The sequence below is a fragment of the Microcaecilia unicolor genome, chromosome 10 (genome assembly GCF_901765095.1).
Source record: "Microcaecilia unicolor chromosome 10, aMicUni1.1, whole genome shotgun sequence".
NCBI classification, from domain to species: Eukaryota; Metazoa; Chordata; class Amphibia; order Gymnophiona; family Siphonopidae; genus Microcaecilia; species Microcaecilia unicolor.
In genome coordinates this window covers 132,996,658-133,014,026 of record NC_044040.1, presented here as the reverse complement: position 1 = coordinate 133,014,026, position 17,369 = coordinate 132,996,658, and the positions used below count along the sequence as shown (strand labels likewise).

Here is a 17,369-nt window from a genome sequence, read left to right as displayed (position 1 = left end):
CACTATATCTTTTTTGAGATGTGGCAACCAGAATTGAACACAATATTCGAGGTTTGGAGCGATACAAAGGCATTATAACATCCTCATTTTTGTTTTCCATTCCTTTCCTAATAATACCTAACATTCTATTTGCTTTCTTAGCCGCAGCAGCACACTGAGCAGAACATTTCAACGTATCATCAACGATGACACCTAGATCCCTTTCTTGGTCCATGACTCCTAACGTGGAACCTTGCATGACATAGCTATAATTCGGGTTCCTCTTTCCCACATGCTCTATTTCATTAGTGGTAGTAGTAGTGTGTGTAGGTTACTACTGTTTCACAGCTGTGGGGCCCTTCCCCACTCCCTCCTCTTTTCCCATCACCAAACTCTGCATATTTCCTTCCCACACCTCTGTGCTCTAGTCACTGTGGGCCACATGCATGAAACTTAAGGAGCCAGTAACCTGGTTCATAAAGCACTTCTAGGCAGTCTAGCAAGTCAGTAGTAAAACAAGACATGCTCAAATGGCCCTCACTTTAACACATATACAACAAACAGCTTGTCCACAATTTATGAGCGGTGTCCTTCTCTTGGCTCACCACCTCTACCCAACTGCCTGTGGGCTCTCTTTCACATCAGTGCCAATCCCATTCCTCCTCACCATCTCTTTGCTGGGTCATCAAGTGTGGGCCAATGTATTTTTTTGTTTTGTTACATTTGTACCCCGCGCTTTCCCACTCATGGCAGGTTCAATGCGGCTTACATGGGGCAATGGAGGGTTAAGTGACTTGCCCAGAGTCACAAGGAGCTGCCTGTGCCTGAAGTGGGAATCGAACTCAGTTCCTCAGTTTCCCAGGACCAAAGTCCACCACCCTAACCACTAGGCCACTCCTCCACTCCATATGAACACTGAAAGACAAAAGTGGGTTATTTTCACCAACACACTTCCTCCCCTTGTGCTATACAGGTGATGACTCTGATGAGGCTGGCCCTAGTGGCCTGCCGTCCCAGCAAAGCGGTACAGCAGCAGTAGAGGCTCTTCCTCCACCACCTGCAGAAGCAGCAGTAGAGGCTCTACCTCTACCACCTAAAGCAGCAGTAGATGCTCAACCTCCACCGCCTGCACCAGCAGCAGTAGAGGCTGTCCCTCCACCACCTGTAGCCTTTGCTGATGAAGAGGATGCAGAAAAGGGGGCCAGCTCCTCGCCAGAGGCCATCCAGCCAGAGGAGGCAACTACTGCGCATGGCCACTCAGTTGCTGCGGCACAGTGTGCACATGGAGGAGTACCACCACCAGAAATTACAGCTTCAGCGGGAAGCACTCCAGGCGCAGCGGGAAGCCCACCAGGAAATGCTCCAGGCGCAGCGGGAAGCCCAACAGGAAGTGCTCCAGGCCCAGCATGCTATACTCCAGCAACTCCAATGGCTGGAACATAGCATCGAGGGCCTGCGCCTTGACCTCACAGTACCTACTCCAGCCATGAGGCAGCACCAAGAACTGGCGTTCACTTCCTCCAGTGGCCAGCAACCACCGGCTAAGAGGAGGACCTTGAGATCGTCCGCCTCCCCAGCCACTGGTGCAGCACCCACCACACCGGCTCCCTTTCTGGGTCCTGTGCCCAGGTTACAGCCCACAAGGTGGCCAGACTTCTACAGGGCAGCTGAGGCAGCAGGCTGCTGTGTGGAGACAGAGGAGGACAGTGGGAGCAGCCCATCAGAGGAGTCTGAACAGACTTCCCCTGCAGCACCAGCTGCAAAGGAACACGGGGGGGGGGGAGGGGACGGGGAAAGTGATGGGACATGGTGGAGGGTGAGGGTTGGTGGGAGGGGTGTGGTGGTGGTGGTGGTGGTGTTATGTAAATACTTATGTGATTGATTGATAGAAATAAATGTCAACTTACTCTCACAGAGAACTTGTTTCGATGAGTCTTTGTCTGGCTCTGACCCCCAGCTGGTGAGCAGTGAGCTCTGCTCTGTGGGCGGGAGGTGGAGGGGGCTCCTGATCCTGCTCATCTGGGGCCTGCTCCTCTGGTGGCTCTGGCTCCTCTGGGAGGGCCTGTCTGCGCAGGGCCAAATTGTGTAACATGCAGCAGGCCACGAAGATCTTGGCCACCTTTTGGGGGCTATACAGGAGATCCCCTCCAGACCGGTCCAGACAGCGGAAAAGGTTCTTCAGTAGCCCAAAGGTCCGCTCAATGATCCCACGGGTGCTCCCATGTCTGGTGTATGTCTCTTCTGACCCTAGTTGTGGGTGCACCATGGGGGTCATGAGCCAAGTCCTCTGTGGGTAGCCTCGGTCACCTTTGGGGAGCAGTAGAATGAGAAAGATGAGTGTGTAGTGTTTGGAGCGGGTACCTTGTGGGGGAGGGGTGAGAATAGTGGGTTGTGGAGTGAGCTAGAGGAAGACAGTGCTGAGGGTTGCCCAGTGGAGGCGGTATAGTTTGGGTAGATCCATGCTGCACTTGCCTAGTAGCCATCCACCGGTGATCACCCCTTGCTCAAACCTCCGGAAGATGCCCGAGTGCTGCAGTACATATGCATCACGGGTCGAACCAGAGTAGCGGGCACACACATCTATGATCTCCCCCTGGGCATCACACACCATTTGCATTTTCATCGAGTGAAATGCTTTTCGGTTTCTGTAAGTGGCCTCTCGTGCCCGGGGGGTCTCAATGCAACATGTGTGCAGTCAATCACACCTATGACTGAGGGGAAGTGAGATACAGCATACAAGGCAGCCATGTTGTTGTGCAGGGCCTGGGGGGTGCTGGGGAAAGTGATGTAGTGAGAGGTGTGGGTAAAGAAAGCATCCAGGAACTGGGTGAGACAGTTTGAAATAGAAGCCTGAGTGAGACTTGTGTTAACAGCTAATACAGACTGGAAACTCCCAGTGGCCAGAACAGATAGAGATGCAGTGATTTTGAGGTGGACATGGATGGGGTTATTCCTACGGGTCCTGGGCTGAAGAAGGGGTTGGAGCATAGGCGCCCAGTATAAGAGGCTTGGGGAGGCTAAGCCTCCACAGCCGCCCGCAGCAGTCTCATTCTCTGACGCGACGCCGGCCTGACACGCTGTCTTTCTTTATCTTTACTGTTCTCCGTCCGTCCTCTCTGCAGTGCTGTGAGTGCTGCCGTCCGGCTCACCATCACCTGAGCGCCATGCCCAGTTCTAGCACGCCGCATCCCTCCTCCTCCTCTTCTCGCCTAGATGGCGCGGGCCGGGGATCCCAGATGGGGACAGTCAGACCTCGTGCAGGGATGGGGCGAGATGGATTGGCGGAGCCTCGGAGGGTTGACTGACGCTGATGAATCGAGTAGGATATTCGTGATGTGCGGGCTCTCAGCTAGTCAGCCTTCCCTACGCGAGAGCGATACAACTTCCTGTTCTGCGCGGGAGGGGCCGTCAAAGTAGGGAAGGGAAGGCTCAACGCTCAAGGCTGGTTACAGTGGTTGTCTGAGGTGTTCCCACTTCCTTCCCAGATCCAGACCATAATAATTCAAGAAGAGGAAATTGTGGCACGCAGCGCACATTGGATTTCAAGAGAGGTAGGTGCTGACTTTGAAGGCTTAAGTGAAAATAAAAAAATAAACATTTTGTTTTATGCAGATCTCTTTTGTTTAAACATAACTAAATGGGCTATAAGCCCCTAATGCTTTTGGTTCCTATATTTTGTTTGTGATGACTTATACTGTGCCAAAACTGAAATTTGAAAACTGTTATCTCTATCTGGTCATTAATAAAAGGAGCTCATTGTGAATTTCCACCCTAAAAGGATGTTTTGTGGCTGTATATGACATGAGAATTTTGATATGATCCCGTGTTTCATATTGTTGACGGTCTGTGATGTTGTCCGATTGGGTGGTATATGATGTATTAGGGTCTGCCCAGTGTAATATTTATGGTACAGTAAGGTTCTGAGTGTGTTTTTGCACAAAGTTGTGCATAGTGTTTTGCAGTTGAGCGATTGTGGTTAGTATATGCTTTGAACAACCACTGTGTGTTATCAGACAATTATGGATTTAAGCTCCACCCCGGGCCCCACCCCTAACCCCGCTCCTTTAGCCTCCCCAAACAGTTTGCCCACCGACTGCCTATGGGTTGGAGCTGCTCACAAAGCTGCTTAATGGTCGCCCTATCGAAATGGTACCTTGTGAGACACTGCTGGCAGTGAGGTCTAGGAAAGTGGTGCGGGGTCTGAACACTGTGGGGGCTGTGAGTACCTCCTGCGGTGTGTGGCCTCTTCCTCCAACATGCAAGCCGCCAGTGAATTTAGTGCCTCCATTTCCCCACCAGTGCAAGTAGTAGTAGTAGTAGTCAAACAACAGCACCACACAGAAGCTCACTCCCACCACCCACCACACCCTCTGGCCACTCACTTGCCAAACATGAAATGACTGCTCACACACACAGCTGCAGCAGTACAGGGAAGAAAGAGACAAACGGAGGTAAGGGAATCCAATATAAACATGGGAACAGTGAATGGTGAGGGGAAGGCCTGATAGAGGAAGGAGTAGTGGTATCTGGGTTTGGGGGCTAGAAGGGGTAGGGAAAGGTGAACAGGTAAAACACAAACGAGGCAAGTGAGGGTAAAAACGTTCCGACTAGGGCACACAGACAAAGGTAACAGGTACTCAACACACTCAGCTTTCTCTGCAACCAACATTTCAGCTCTCCCAACAACGATCTCGCCACTCTCCATCTCCACACAATCGCTAATGGGTCTAAAGACGATTTTCCCCTTAATCTGGTCGCTTTTATTTCGGGTCTAACCAATAACGCACATGTGCACACCCATGCAAAACCATTTTGCTATCCGTTATATGTTGGAGGCGGCCATCTCGTAACGCCGCCCCTGACACGCCCCTTGTTAGGGTGTCCGTAGCTGGGTGTTCGCGCGCTGAGGGCACACTGAAAGTCCTCTTTCGATTATTAAGTTTGGGCACCCTTTGCTCATCGAGACGTCTATATGCCTTTTGGGTCGAAATCTGGGCGCCCATCACTTTCGAAAATAAGGCAGATAGTCTTAATATCAACCTATGTTTTTCTCTGTTTCTATGATGTTGTTGCCATAACGAGTGATTTCGGGAGAGCAGTGGTGAAGAAACCTTGTATTCACTCACCCTAATGGATAAAGCTTTTGAGGCATCCTGTCAATATGAATTGTCCTCTCAGAATGAAAATGAAAGTGAAATTTGGTTTTTCTAGGGATATGTTTGTTGTTTGAAACTACATAAGGAATGTCAACGATACCTCCCATGTTGTTTCTTTTTGTTGGCAAATGAAAACGAGCACAAAAAAAACATGAAATTTTGTGTTTTCATTATGTGCCATCAATACTTTGCACGCTTCTGAAAGGGCGGCTTACATTCTCTTGAGAGTGCCCTATTTGCAACCAGTGTGTGCTCTTTCAGAAAGCATTCACAGTCCCAATAACGTGCACATGTGAATAGATGGACTCCTTTGAAAGAGTGTGCACTCTTAATGACATTGCTCCCATAACAACAAAATTAAAGAATACCTCCCCCCCCCCCCCCCACACACACACACACAAAAATAAATAAATAAATAAGAACATTGCTGGAAATAACACAGGAAAAGACATGATACAAACATTTTCCTACTAATTTTCCTTCATTGATTCCTCTTAGACCAATCCAGGACCTGCCCCGGAAGTCAACAACTCTCTTCAGCGTGGTGGCTTGTTCTGCATTTGTGCTGTGCTTTGTAGGCACTGAAAATGTTTATTCTCACATTTTCAATTTTCACAAGTTCTGCAGTGTGCCTTCAGTTGTATGCTCAATGTATGTAGCTGCTCGGTCATCTTGTTGCTTTGGCATTCGTATACTGACAAGTCCCTAGGCTGCACTATTCCTTATACTGGTGATGTCACTGGAATAATCAGTTCTCTTTCTCCATGTGCTGGTATAAATCATTGGTCTGAACTGATTTAGCAGGAATCAAGGAAAGGAATTTGGTAGGTAAGACCAAATCTCAGCTTGTTTATCTAATCACAGTAAAATCTGTAGTAGTAAGGAGAAATACAAATAAAGCAAGTTGATATGAACCCCCCCCCCCCCCCCAAAGGGAGCAGTTAAGTTTAGAACGGTTTTAATGGAAACTGGATGGAGACTTAAAGAAAATGTGTGCTAGTATACTGAGCATATTCGATGTATGGATGAATGTATTAGCAGAGCTTGTGGTACCAAACCTTCCCAAAATGCAAGCATCCTTTGGATAGACACAGATGGTGCTGGTAAGAATAGAGGAGGGGAAAGGAAAGAAAGGTGAATGAAATGGATAAAGGAGGTGACTGGGTCTTGGTTTAGGTAGAGAAACATACTTGCCCTTCTACATGGCATAACATGGAGCCAAAAGAAGAAAATGATAAAGCAAGGTTGTACAAAGCTATGGTATGACTGCAACAAGCTTTTGAGAGAAGAAGTAGGGTCAGGTTGAAAGGAATGGTGGAAAGCTTTGATGTTTTTTTGTGTGCAGTTTGCTTAGCATGAGGTGGCAGATAAGAGTGTCTCAACCCATAGATAGACTGTTGCAACTTTTCAAAGGGGGAGGCAGTGGCAACTGCAATAAAAGCCAAATATTTAAGTCTGTTTTCCAATTAGAAATGTTTACAGGCTTGTTCTTGTGGGGTGGTGTTAGGGTTTCAATGATTGTTGAGTTTAGTTATCAAAATCTTAGGTGGCAGGAGGTTGCCTAGGGGTCTGAAAGTTAGTTGAGAAGATGCAAAGTTGAAGGTTTGCCTAAGCTTTCTAATATTTCTAATATTCTTGCACTGGCTGTATGGCAGAGCAGCTTGACTACACGTCACAACAAACAGCAAGAAAGCTGAAGAATGTCATCTTGCAGGTAATCAAGCTGATAGTTGGGAAATCTCTGTACAGAGAGTAATGAGCTAGGACAGTATAGATCAGGGGTTCTCAATCTAGTCCTTGGGACACACCCAGATTTTCAGGATACCTACCATGAATATACATGAGATACATTTGCATGCACTGCTTCTGTTGTATGCAAATCTATCTCATTCATATTCATTGTGGTTATCTTGGCTTGGTGTGTCCCAAGGACTGGGTTGAGAACTCCTGGTGTATATAAAGGTTACTGGTCTGATTGCATAGATTTTTTTTTTTTAACCATCTAAAGTGTTCTGGCAAAATGTATTAAACTTGGAGGATTTGAGAGAAAAAAATATGTCAAATCAACTAGAAGGGAAAAACAACCAACATAAATGACATAATGAGAAAAAAATTCAGCCATACTCTTACAGCAGTAAGTAGGAAAATATTTTGAAGTTTGTAATCTTTTCCTTTCAATTTAAAATCAAAGTTTGCACAACGGATAAAATCAAAGCTAATGAATGCTATTCTATTAAGAATATTTAATTACAAATTTTGGCGTGAAACACAGGCTGTAAACACACATGAGGGAATAATCATGTATTCTGTCTCTTTTCTAGAAAAAGAAGAAATCCTTTCTGATGTCACATCTCGGCTCTGGTTCACCTATAGGAAGAACTTCCCAGCTATCGGTAACCCTTTTTCTGTAGGCCTCTATAATTATGGGAGTGTGGATCAAGGAGGTTAGATTGAGAACAGGAGATGGCATGAGACTACCTAGCCCATTATGGGAGCTGAAGTGAGTAAGGCGGAACTTGCCACATTTTAGTTCACCCAAAACAATAGCAAAAGCTTGTTAAAAAATAAAGGACTGCCTATGCATGGTCCATCTGTAAAAAGTCTAAAGTTGTGACAGTTGGATAGGCAGTGCCTTAAAAAGTGGATAAGGGATTTTACTTTTTTTATTTGACATTTTTTTCTTATTTATTTGGAAACTTTCTATATCTAGATGTTCAATTTTATTTCATGATATTGATATCATTGAAACAGCTCAAAAAAATATTGTAGCTGGTAGAAACAGCAGTAATAAACTCTGCATTTTGTGCTCATTTTTCTACACTGTTCTATAGAATACAGTAATACATGACCAAATCTCAGTGAGGATATCCTGTTTACTAATGGGCTCATGTTAACTGTTGCTGTAATCTGCCTTGGGAAGCTTGGTGTTATAAAGATGGAATATATTGAAATTAAATTGAAGTAAAATTAAACTCTCCTATCATTGGGGCACATGGAATCACATCTTCACCTCATCTCTTTTGTAGAAGTTTAAATTTTAGATACACAAATGAATTATTGTGTTTTGAGCATGTATCAGGGACGTGGTTTTATAAGTCAAAATAATAAAAGTAAATATTTGGTTTCATGCAGATCTCTCATTTGTTGAAATATAACTAAATGGGCTATAAGCCCCTAATTCAGTTCATTGATTTTCTTATATTTTGTTCGTGTGATGACTTATACTGTTCCAAAACTGGAAGTTCTTATCTCTTCTATCTGGTCAATGATAAAAGGATCTCACTGTGAACAGTTTCCACCCTAAAAGGTTGTTTTGTGGCTGTACAAGAGGAATTGTGATATCTCATATATGTGTGTATTTTTGATCCTAGTTGTGCATCCAAAAGTTATATAATCCTTTCAAGAAAGCCAGTTAATTGTTTAACTTATTAGTGGAACATAACCACAAAGGTATGGTCACATTTTCAATATGGTAATACCAGCTAAGGAACAAGTTATTTTGAGCTAGTCTTCACTGGACCAAACTTGCTTTCCTTGTGCCATCACCATCCAGTTGGATAGGCAGTGCCTTAAAAGGTGAAGGATAAAGGATTTTCCTTAGCATCAGCTGCAGATGACTCCAGAAACCTGTGGGTTGTGTATGTCTACCAACAGGTGGAGATAGAGAATACAAACTTGAACAGTTTGAAGTAGGACGTGTGCTCCCTGGCTAGTCAGTATTCTCTATCTCCAGCAGGCAGAAGGACGTGCCTACAGGTTCCTGGCTTCTTTAGTTCTCATGTTCTTTGCTGGTTCAGTGGAGCTGGGGGTGACTGGCTATGTGATGTCAGCTTTGGGGTGTACACCTGGTCACCCCAGGTCCCTAACACACCCTGTATCACTTTCTGTTTGCCTCCCACTCTCTCCTTCCTCACAGGCTGCTTCATTTGTTTAAAAAAAAAAAAGAGAGAAAGCATCTGCTGACCAGTGGTGTAGCTACAGGGGGCCCAGACCCCCCCCCCCCATTTCTGTCTCAGCCCCCCCCCCCCTCCAACAATAGTGTCCAACCAGATGTTTTTTTGCTTCCTCAGACTCCCTGCTCCCTGTCCCCACGTCAGGCAGCTGAGATCTCCTTCCCTTCCTTCAGGTTTGGCCAGTACATCTCTCCTCCCTGTTTCCAGCAGTGAGCTGCGGCGCAGGCATCATGCTGATGGCAGCTGCTTCCGGCTGCCCCGGTCAGTTTGCTGCTTCATCCCACCTTTTCAACTTCCTATGAGAGGGACAAAGCAGCAAGACAGACTGGGGCAGCTGGAAGCAGCTGTCTTCAGTGCTGCCCACATGACTCATTTCTCAAGGAGGTTTGATTGAGAACAGGAGCAAGGTGTCAAAAAGGCTGAAGCCACAGTGGTTAATTTCTCCTTTTGTTCCCTCGCACCCTCAAAACAAAGCAAACAAACCTATGATCTATTTCATCCATGTTCTCGTTCTTGTTGGTACCATTTTTTTTTTTTTTAATTTCAAGAAGTCTTTATTAAGTACTGAAACCAGATGTTTTGACGGCCAGGATACGGAGTTTGGCGGGCAGTGCAGGGCTTAGAGAGTGCCAATATCGTATTCTCCATAGGGCCTATTTAACGAAGGCTCAGATATTCAAGATGGGGGGAATTTCTACGCCCTTATGTGGGAAATGTGGGAGGGCTCCGGGATCTCTTTTTCATTGTTTGTGGGGCTGCTATAAGGTGAGACATTTTTGGGACTCCATTGCTCAATATCTGGCAGATCTTTTGGACTCGAGAGTCATGTGCTCTTCGATGGGAATTTTGTTAGACAAATATGAAGCTTTTCTTTTACAGGGTGGCTCGGCCCGTCAGTTGGTTCGGAAGGCCTTTTTGATTGGTAAGAGGCTAATACTGAGCCAGTGGGTGACGGAGACCCCTCCGGATTTCTGGCACTGGCGAAACAAATTGCATGTTGTTTGAGAGGAGAGGTGTGGGCAGCTCCCCTGGGCAGCGGAGGCGGTTTCTAGATATTTGGGGGCCATATATTCACAGCCTGTCTCCTAAAGGGCGGAGTTTAGTGGTGAACTCGCTTTAGGTACACACTGAGGTGGGGCCATCCTTTGTTGTAAGGAGTTGGGAGTCTGGATATCTCTCAGCAGGGGGAGGGGGGTAGGTGGGGGGGGAGGGAAGGATTTTACTGTTTGTCTTACTGTTCTAATTTTTGATAACATTTTTTGTTCCTTACGAGATTTCAGAGTGGTGGAAGTTTGGTATGGGTTGGGGGAACATATGAGTTCAAGGTCGACTGTTTTAGCGTGCTGGCAGGGGGGGAGGGGGGTTCTATACCAAAACATTGATGATAATGTTACATGTTAGGTTTTTTGAGCTGTGAATGTGTTAATTATCAGAGTCTACATTATGTTTTTCTTGGTACTGTTATCCGAGTAATATCATCAATAAAAATTGTTGAACCATAAGTACTGAAACCAATGCAAAAATACATCCAGTTAGGGAAAAAAAAGTATTACAAGCAAGGGGACAGCACATTCACAATTAAGAGCTACAGTCCCCTAGTGCAATATGGATTTCAGCAACTATACTTCAGTATGAAACCAAATACATCTACTGTTTTAAGTTATTTTTGTGGAATGGAAAATACCACAGAGCCCATCAACACCTCCCCCAGCATCAAACTTCCCTCCTCCCACACCGACTACCACCCCCCCCTTACCCCATGTCTGATGTGAAGTGAATCATAACACACCACACTGAGTCAATAAGAACAATGTCTCAGGAAAGGATCCCATATCGCCTCCCATTTAGCAAGAGTGTGGCATTTGACTGCCCAATGATTTTCCATTTCACAAATATACCAAATCTTATTCAATCACTTAACTAGAGGAGGAACAGTGGGCTCTTTCCAGTGAGCAGCCATTGCCACCCTCGCTGCAGACATAGCGAGGCGTACCAATAAAGCCTGCAATTTGGATAAACCAGGAGGCTTTTTAGAAAATAAAAAGAAAATTGGTGACCATTGGATTGGTCGGGCCAACCAACGCTGTAGTCGATATTGTATAGCTTTCCAGTAGGCCTTCGCCTTAACACACAGCCACCATAAGTGACCCATGGTACCCCTCTCCCCGCACCCTCTCCAACACAAAGAAGATACAGTGGGGAACATGTGATGGAGTCAGATACCATCTGTATAGAACCTTAACAGCATTGTCTTTTAAGGGAACTGAAATAGAAACCTTCAAAGAAGCCCGCTCCAAGAGATTCCAGTCATCATCACTAATAGTTATTCATAGTTCACCCTGCCACTGGAGGCGATGCAGGCACGAAGGACGGACATGAGTCCATTGAAATTTATATAAACAGGAGATAAGGCCTCTCCTCTCGTTCCCCTGGAATCTTCACAAAAATATTTGAGAAACGAGTCCTCTCAAAGTATGTGTTCTTTAATAGCCAAAGAAGATAGAACATGCTTTGAATATACGCAAACTGCTCATGGGGTAAGATCGGATATTGTACCACCAAAGTAGCAAAATACTTCAAAGAATCTTCATCAAACAACTGACCCCAAGTAGGGCCCCAGGTCTAGTCCTGAAGGGAAAAATGGATTAAAAGCTATAGGGGTTAAGTGGGAGACCTCTAGATCAGGTTTGAAAAACAACCCATCCCAGTTATAAAAGGTGTTGTATACAGAAGGACAAATGTCTAGCAGTATTCTACGATGTTTATGTGGGATCCACATGAGGGAACGAAGGGCAGGAGATCCCACAGCAGTCTGTTCCAGATGTACCCACAATTTATGCGGAGGAGCCCGAAACCACTCTAATGCTGCCCGAGCCTTCGCATCCTGATGCTACCATACAACGTTAGGCACCCTCAGACCATTCTTTCTAGGATCTCTGTCAGAAGAGAGTGAGGCAAATGGGGGCACTTATTATGCCAAATAAAGTGGTTCAATCAGCTCTGTAAGCCAGAAAGGAAACTCTGAGATAACCGAAGAGGGAGAACCTGAAAAGGGTTCATCAAACAAGGAAGAACATTCATTTTCAACGTAGCAATCCGCCCAAACCACGAGAGCTCTGAGCAATCCCAGCATTCTAAATCTCGATATATGTCTTTCAGGGTAGTTTTGTGGAAAACAGGTCAGAAAAAAGAGGCGTCAGGACAACTCCAAGGTATTTAAGCCCCTTGGAGACCCAACAAAATGGAAATGTTTGTCGAAGCAATGTCCTCAATTGTAAAGGCACTCCAATCGCTATAACCTCAGTCTTGTGCATATTAAGTTTAAACCCTGAAATCAAAGAATATTCATGTGTTAACTGCTGATCTGGCATTAATGTAGCCCTAATGTAGCCCACTCTGACAGGTTGGTATGGATCAGCATTCGGAGACGATGGGTGAATATTTATAAGATGATTTATTTTTGGTGTTTTAGATTTGGTTGGTTTTGTTTCGGTTTTTGGAGGAGGCAGTTTGAGTGATGGTAGGTTTCTTAGGTTGTTGTCGGTTTTTTTGTAGTAGTTTAGAACTGGGATAATGTTGATTTCCGATGGAGGGGCATTGATTGTGGCATGTATGAAAGCGAGTGAGTGGGTTATGATGAGTATGTTTAAGAGGAACATTTTAGGGATTTTGTTATTGGTTTGGTTGAGGGATAGGTGATATAGGGGTGGATTGTTTTGTTAGTCTGGTTGGGATGGGGCATGAAAGAACAATTGAGAGATAGCGGTAAAATATATGCGGTAAAATATATGCAGTAAAATAAACACAGTAATAATAAACACAGTATAGTATACACAGATAATGGTGCTGGAACTCTGGGCAGGAAGTGGTGTTCAAATGCCCCGGAAATACAGTCAACAGTATTTGATCTCAGAACAGACACAGTATTCGAAAGTACAGAGTTTAGCAGGTGACATTTGCAAAATGCACATTATCAGCATTGTTGGAGATTGGCTCACAACTAGGTCCGGGGTTGTGTCGATTCTGCCACTTTTATGCTCACCTCCCTTGGGTCAGCTTCCTTGTCTCTCTCCGATTCAGGCTGATGGGTTCCTAGGGTCGATCACTGACCTGGTGATCTGTTTCGGTTTAGTCTCCCTGCTGCGGTGCACCATGTGATGTGTATCGCTTTAAGAAGTATATGGGGGAGATGTTGCTGCAGGTGACGACAGTCTGTGCTGGTCTGTCCTCGTCGCGTTCAGCTCTCCTAATCAGCGGTGCAAGTCTCAGCAGACAATCCTAGCTAGATGCCCCCTCGGTTCATGCGGCCAAGTTTCACAGTTGTGTTCGCCGGGTGGGTCCTTCGTCAGTTGTCGGCCCACCTCACGGCTCGGTCCGGTCTGGCTCAGTCTCTTTCTGGGACTCCTGTGGGTGTTCTCGGCCAGGGCAACTGTCCGTGGCTGAGTTCTCCAGCCGGTTCAGGAGAGTCAAGGGCTGGTTGCATGCGGGAGGACCGTCGCAGTGTCACGCCGCTTTTGGAGTTCCATGCGGTCCTTCCCTTGCCGGTTTTGTTACATGGGTGGGGTTCGGCCAGCTCAGTCCCAACTTGGATAGTGCACTTCCAGGTGCTCGACGGCTCTCTGCCTTGGCTCTCGGCCTCGATATGTGCTTGGGGCCTCCGAGATTGGCCCTGGCCTGGGGTCCCGTGCGGTCTCTCCCGGTCATAGGCGCCCCATATAAGAGGCTTGGGGAGGCTAAGCCTCCCCAGCCCAACCAACCGTGAAGTTTTTTCCCCTGCTGCCTCCACCCCACCAGCTGCACGCTTGCCCGCTCCCCAGCCAGGTTGTCGACCATCTCTCCCATTTGCCCTCAGCTCCCCAATAGGCAGCCCTCGTTTCCTTCCTGCCCCGGCCCCCTGCCCTACCTTTAAATATTGTATTTTTCCTGCGGGCAGCGCTGGCATTGAAGTCAGCAGCAGGCTTATCTCGGCTCCAGAATCCAGCCTTCCTTCGCAAGTCGCATGATGGCTCCGCCCTCTTCTGACGTATTTCCTGTTTCCGCGAGGGCGGAGCCATCATGCAACTTGCGAAGGAAGGCTGGATTCTGGAGCCGAGATAAGCCTGCTGCTGACTTCAATGCTGGTGCTGCCCGCAGGAAAAATACAATATTTAAAGGTAGGGCAGGGGGCCGGGGCAGGAAGGAAACGAGGGCTGCCTATTGGGGAGCTGAGGGCAGATGGGAGAGATGATCGACGACCTGGTGAATGAAAGGGGGGGGAGAGGAGAGGAAGGTTGCTGCACATGGTGGATGGAGGGGACGGGAGGGGAGAGGAGGGTTGCTGCACATGGTGGATGAAGGGGAGAGGAGAGGGCAGGGGAGAGGAGGGTTGCTGGACATGGGTGGATGGAGGGGAGGGTTGCTGGACATGGGAGGGGGAAGGCAGGGGAGAGCAGAGTTGCTGGACATGGGTGGATGGAGGGGAGGGGAGAGGAGGGTTGCTGGACATGGGTGGATGGAGGAGAGCAGAGGGTTGCTGGACATGGTGGATGGAGGGGAGATGAGGGTTGCTGGACATGGGAGAGGACAATAATGGCTTTAAGCTCCACCCCTGGCCCCACCCCCTAACCCCGCCCCCTTTAGCCTCCACAAACAGTTGGGCCACCGACCGCCTAGGCTCCTGGTCCTGTACAGTGCACGGTCGGGGTTCAGCCGGCTCAATTCCAGCAGAGATGGTGCTCCTCCAGGTATTCGACAGTTCCGTCTAGCCTCCCGGTCTCAGTGCGTTTTCGGGGTCCACGGGATCTGCTCTGGGTTTTGGGAGAGTCACCACTGGGATCGTCACTGGGCTCCTGATCCTGGGGAGCTCGCCACTGGGCTCCAGGTCAGTCGGCCATCTTACTCCATTCATGAGTCAATCCGCAATGGCGGGGAGAAAGGACGCGACTTGAAGTTCGGGGCGCTCAGCTGGGAAGGCCATTACACGCCATGAGGCTGCAGCTCCTGCTTCTTTATCGGAATCTGACTCGGCGCTTTCGATGGACAAGTCGCGCCGATCCCCCATGAAAAAGGGGGTGTCAGCTGAAATGCGCAAGATGTTGACTGGCATTCAGGTAGCAATTAAATCCTCTAAAGAAGAGATTTTGAAAACTATTGCGGCGCTCAGCACGGACTTAAGGGAGCTGGGAGGGAGGGTGGAGGACATTGAGCTTAAAATGGATGAGCATGCAGAGTCGCTCGTGGCTCAAGAGAAGAGCATCAAGGCTTTGGAGACGAAATGTGAAGATATGCTATATAAGATTGACGATCTGGAAAACGGAGAAGGAACAATTTGCATTTTTGTGGTGTGCCTGAGGGGGGGGGGCACTGAGGATGTGAAAGTTATTGTGGGCTCTCTTTGTGCCTCCTTGTTGGAATTGGCTCTGGGAGCTGCTTCTTTGGAACTGGTTCGAGTGGATCGTGCATTGACTCCACGTGTTGATGGCAAACCACGAGTCATAATTGCGTGCTTTCTCAGATTTACTGATAGAGCTTGTACTCACTAAGGCACGTCAGTCGAAGGATTTGGATTACAATGGTTCTTGGGTTACCATATTCCAGGATATTTCACAGTTTACATTGCAGCAACGTCGTCTGATGAAACCAGCGCTAGATGTCCTGTCGAAGGAGAAGATTCAGTACCGATGGGGTTTCCCTTTCTCTTTGATTTTTATGCTGCTATGGAAAAGGCATCGGGGCCAATCTTTATCTGAAGCTTGGAAACTATTACACGCTGTGGGCCTGGTGTATGTTTCTAGTCCACATGCTGAACTGGCTCCGGTGACAAAGGCACGACTTCAGAGATGGCAACGTATGCCGAAGTTGCTTTAGAAACAGGGGAATCCTGTACTGGATAGTGGGGTTTCATTTGGACATTGATTAAGACTGAAATGAGTTGTGCTTTTTCATTTGAAGGGACAACAATGAGGCTTGATGAGTGCTGGGTGCTAAGGGTTGTATTAGTGTGAGGTGATGATGTGTGGGTGGATGTGGGCGGTTTTTTGTGCTTGTTGGGTGGAAGGGGTTCGTTTTGGGATAAGTATGATAGGCTTTTTGACAAAAGGGAAAGGTGGGTAAGGGAGGTGGGTTTTGAGTGGTATGGATTAGGAGAGGGAGATGTTGTATTAACCTGTGGGGAAGTATATAGGTGGACTGGAAATGTTTTTGGTTTGGGGGAGGGAGTTGGGTGGGGGTGGTGAGCTGGGTTTGCCTTAAATATGGGGACTTACTTCCTGGTTTTCCCATTCAGAGGATATGTGTCTTCTGCTTAATGGTGCTCGTAGGGGGAGGGGATCAGGGGTTAGGGTAGTGGATGGGTGGGGAGGGGAGGATGTCTCTTGCCTTTCATCCTTGCAATTATTACAAAGGATACTACTTTGATGGCTGAGTGTAGGATCCTAACATATAATGTTAAGGGTTTGAATTCTCCATTTAAAAGTCATTCTTTGTTCAGGGAGTTGCGTATGATAAAACCGCACGTGGTTTTCTTACAGGAAACTCACTTCTTAAGGAAAAATGAAGGTTTGTTATCCTCATCTCAATATCCGCTTGTGTATTATGCTTTGGATGCACATGGGGCTTAAGAAGAGAGGCGTGGCTATTATGTTTCATAGGCGTCACGCTTCTCCCGGAAACACTAGGTTGTGAGCCCTTGGACCACTGCTGTGGAGCGGCAGTGGCAGTCAAAATCACCTCCAAACCAGAGATCAGGCAAAACAGGACTGGAACCCCAGACTGGGGTTGCAGCAGAGGCAAACAAGCTGGAACAGGCAGAGCAGAAACAGCTAGACTTCACCTGCGCTTGACCACCGTTCCCCGGGAGTTGAGCCCCCAGGTGCTGGCGGCCGGCAGGACTTTCAGGACAGGCCAGGAACTGGATACCAACAGGAAACCTACGGGATCTAGAATACCCAAGGGAGGCTAGGCAGTATACTAGACTAGGACCCTCAAACAAATACCACACTAGGTAGAAGCAGACAGGGTTGGAATCAAGACAGGGGTGCAGGGCTATGACTGGAGCTCCCATAGCGGAGAAGTACAGGCAGAGACCAGGACTATGGCTGAAGCTCCAGTGGCTAGAAATACAGGCAGGGAGCCGGGCTATGGCTGGAGCTCCAGTAGTTGAGAAATACAGGCAGAGGACAGGACTATGGCTGAAGCTCCAGCAGCTAGAAATACAGGCAGGGAGCAGGGTTATGGCTGGAGCTCCAGTAGCTGAGAAATACAGGCAGAGGACAGGACTATGGCTGAAGCTCCAGCAGCTAGA

General features: G+C 47.3%; 1 protein-coding gene across 3 annotated transcripts in view; it reads left to right on the top strand.

The window, feature by feature from the left end:
• ATG4B (autophagy related 4B cysteine peptidase) overlaps positions 1–17,369 on the top strand; it is a 471,612-nt gene that overhangs the window by 146,033 nt on the left and 308,210 nt on the right. For all 3 annotated transcript variants that reach the window (XM_030215863.1, XM_030215862.1, XM_030215861.1), the window contains exon 3: positions 7,457–7,528. In XM_030215863.1, coding sequence (XP_030071723.1) covers positions 7,457–7,528 — 72 coding nt within the window. The remainder of the gene's footprint in view (positions 1–7,456; positions 7,529–17,369) is intronic.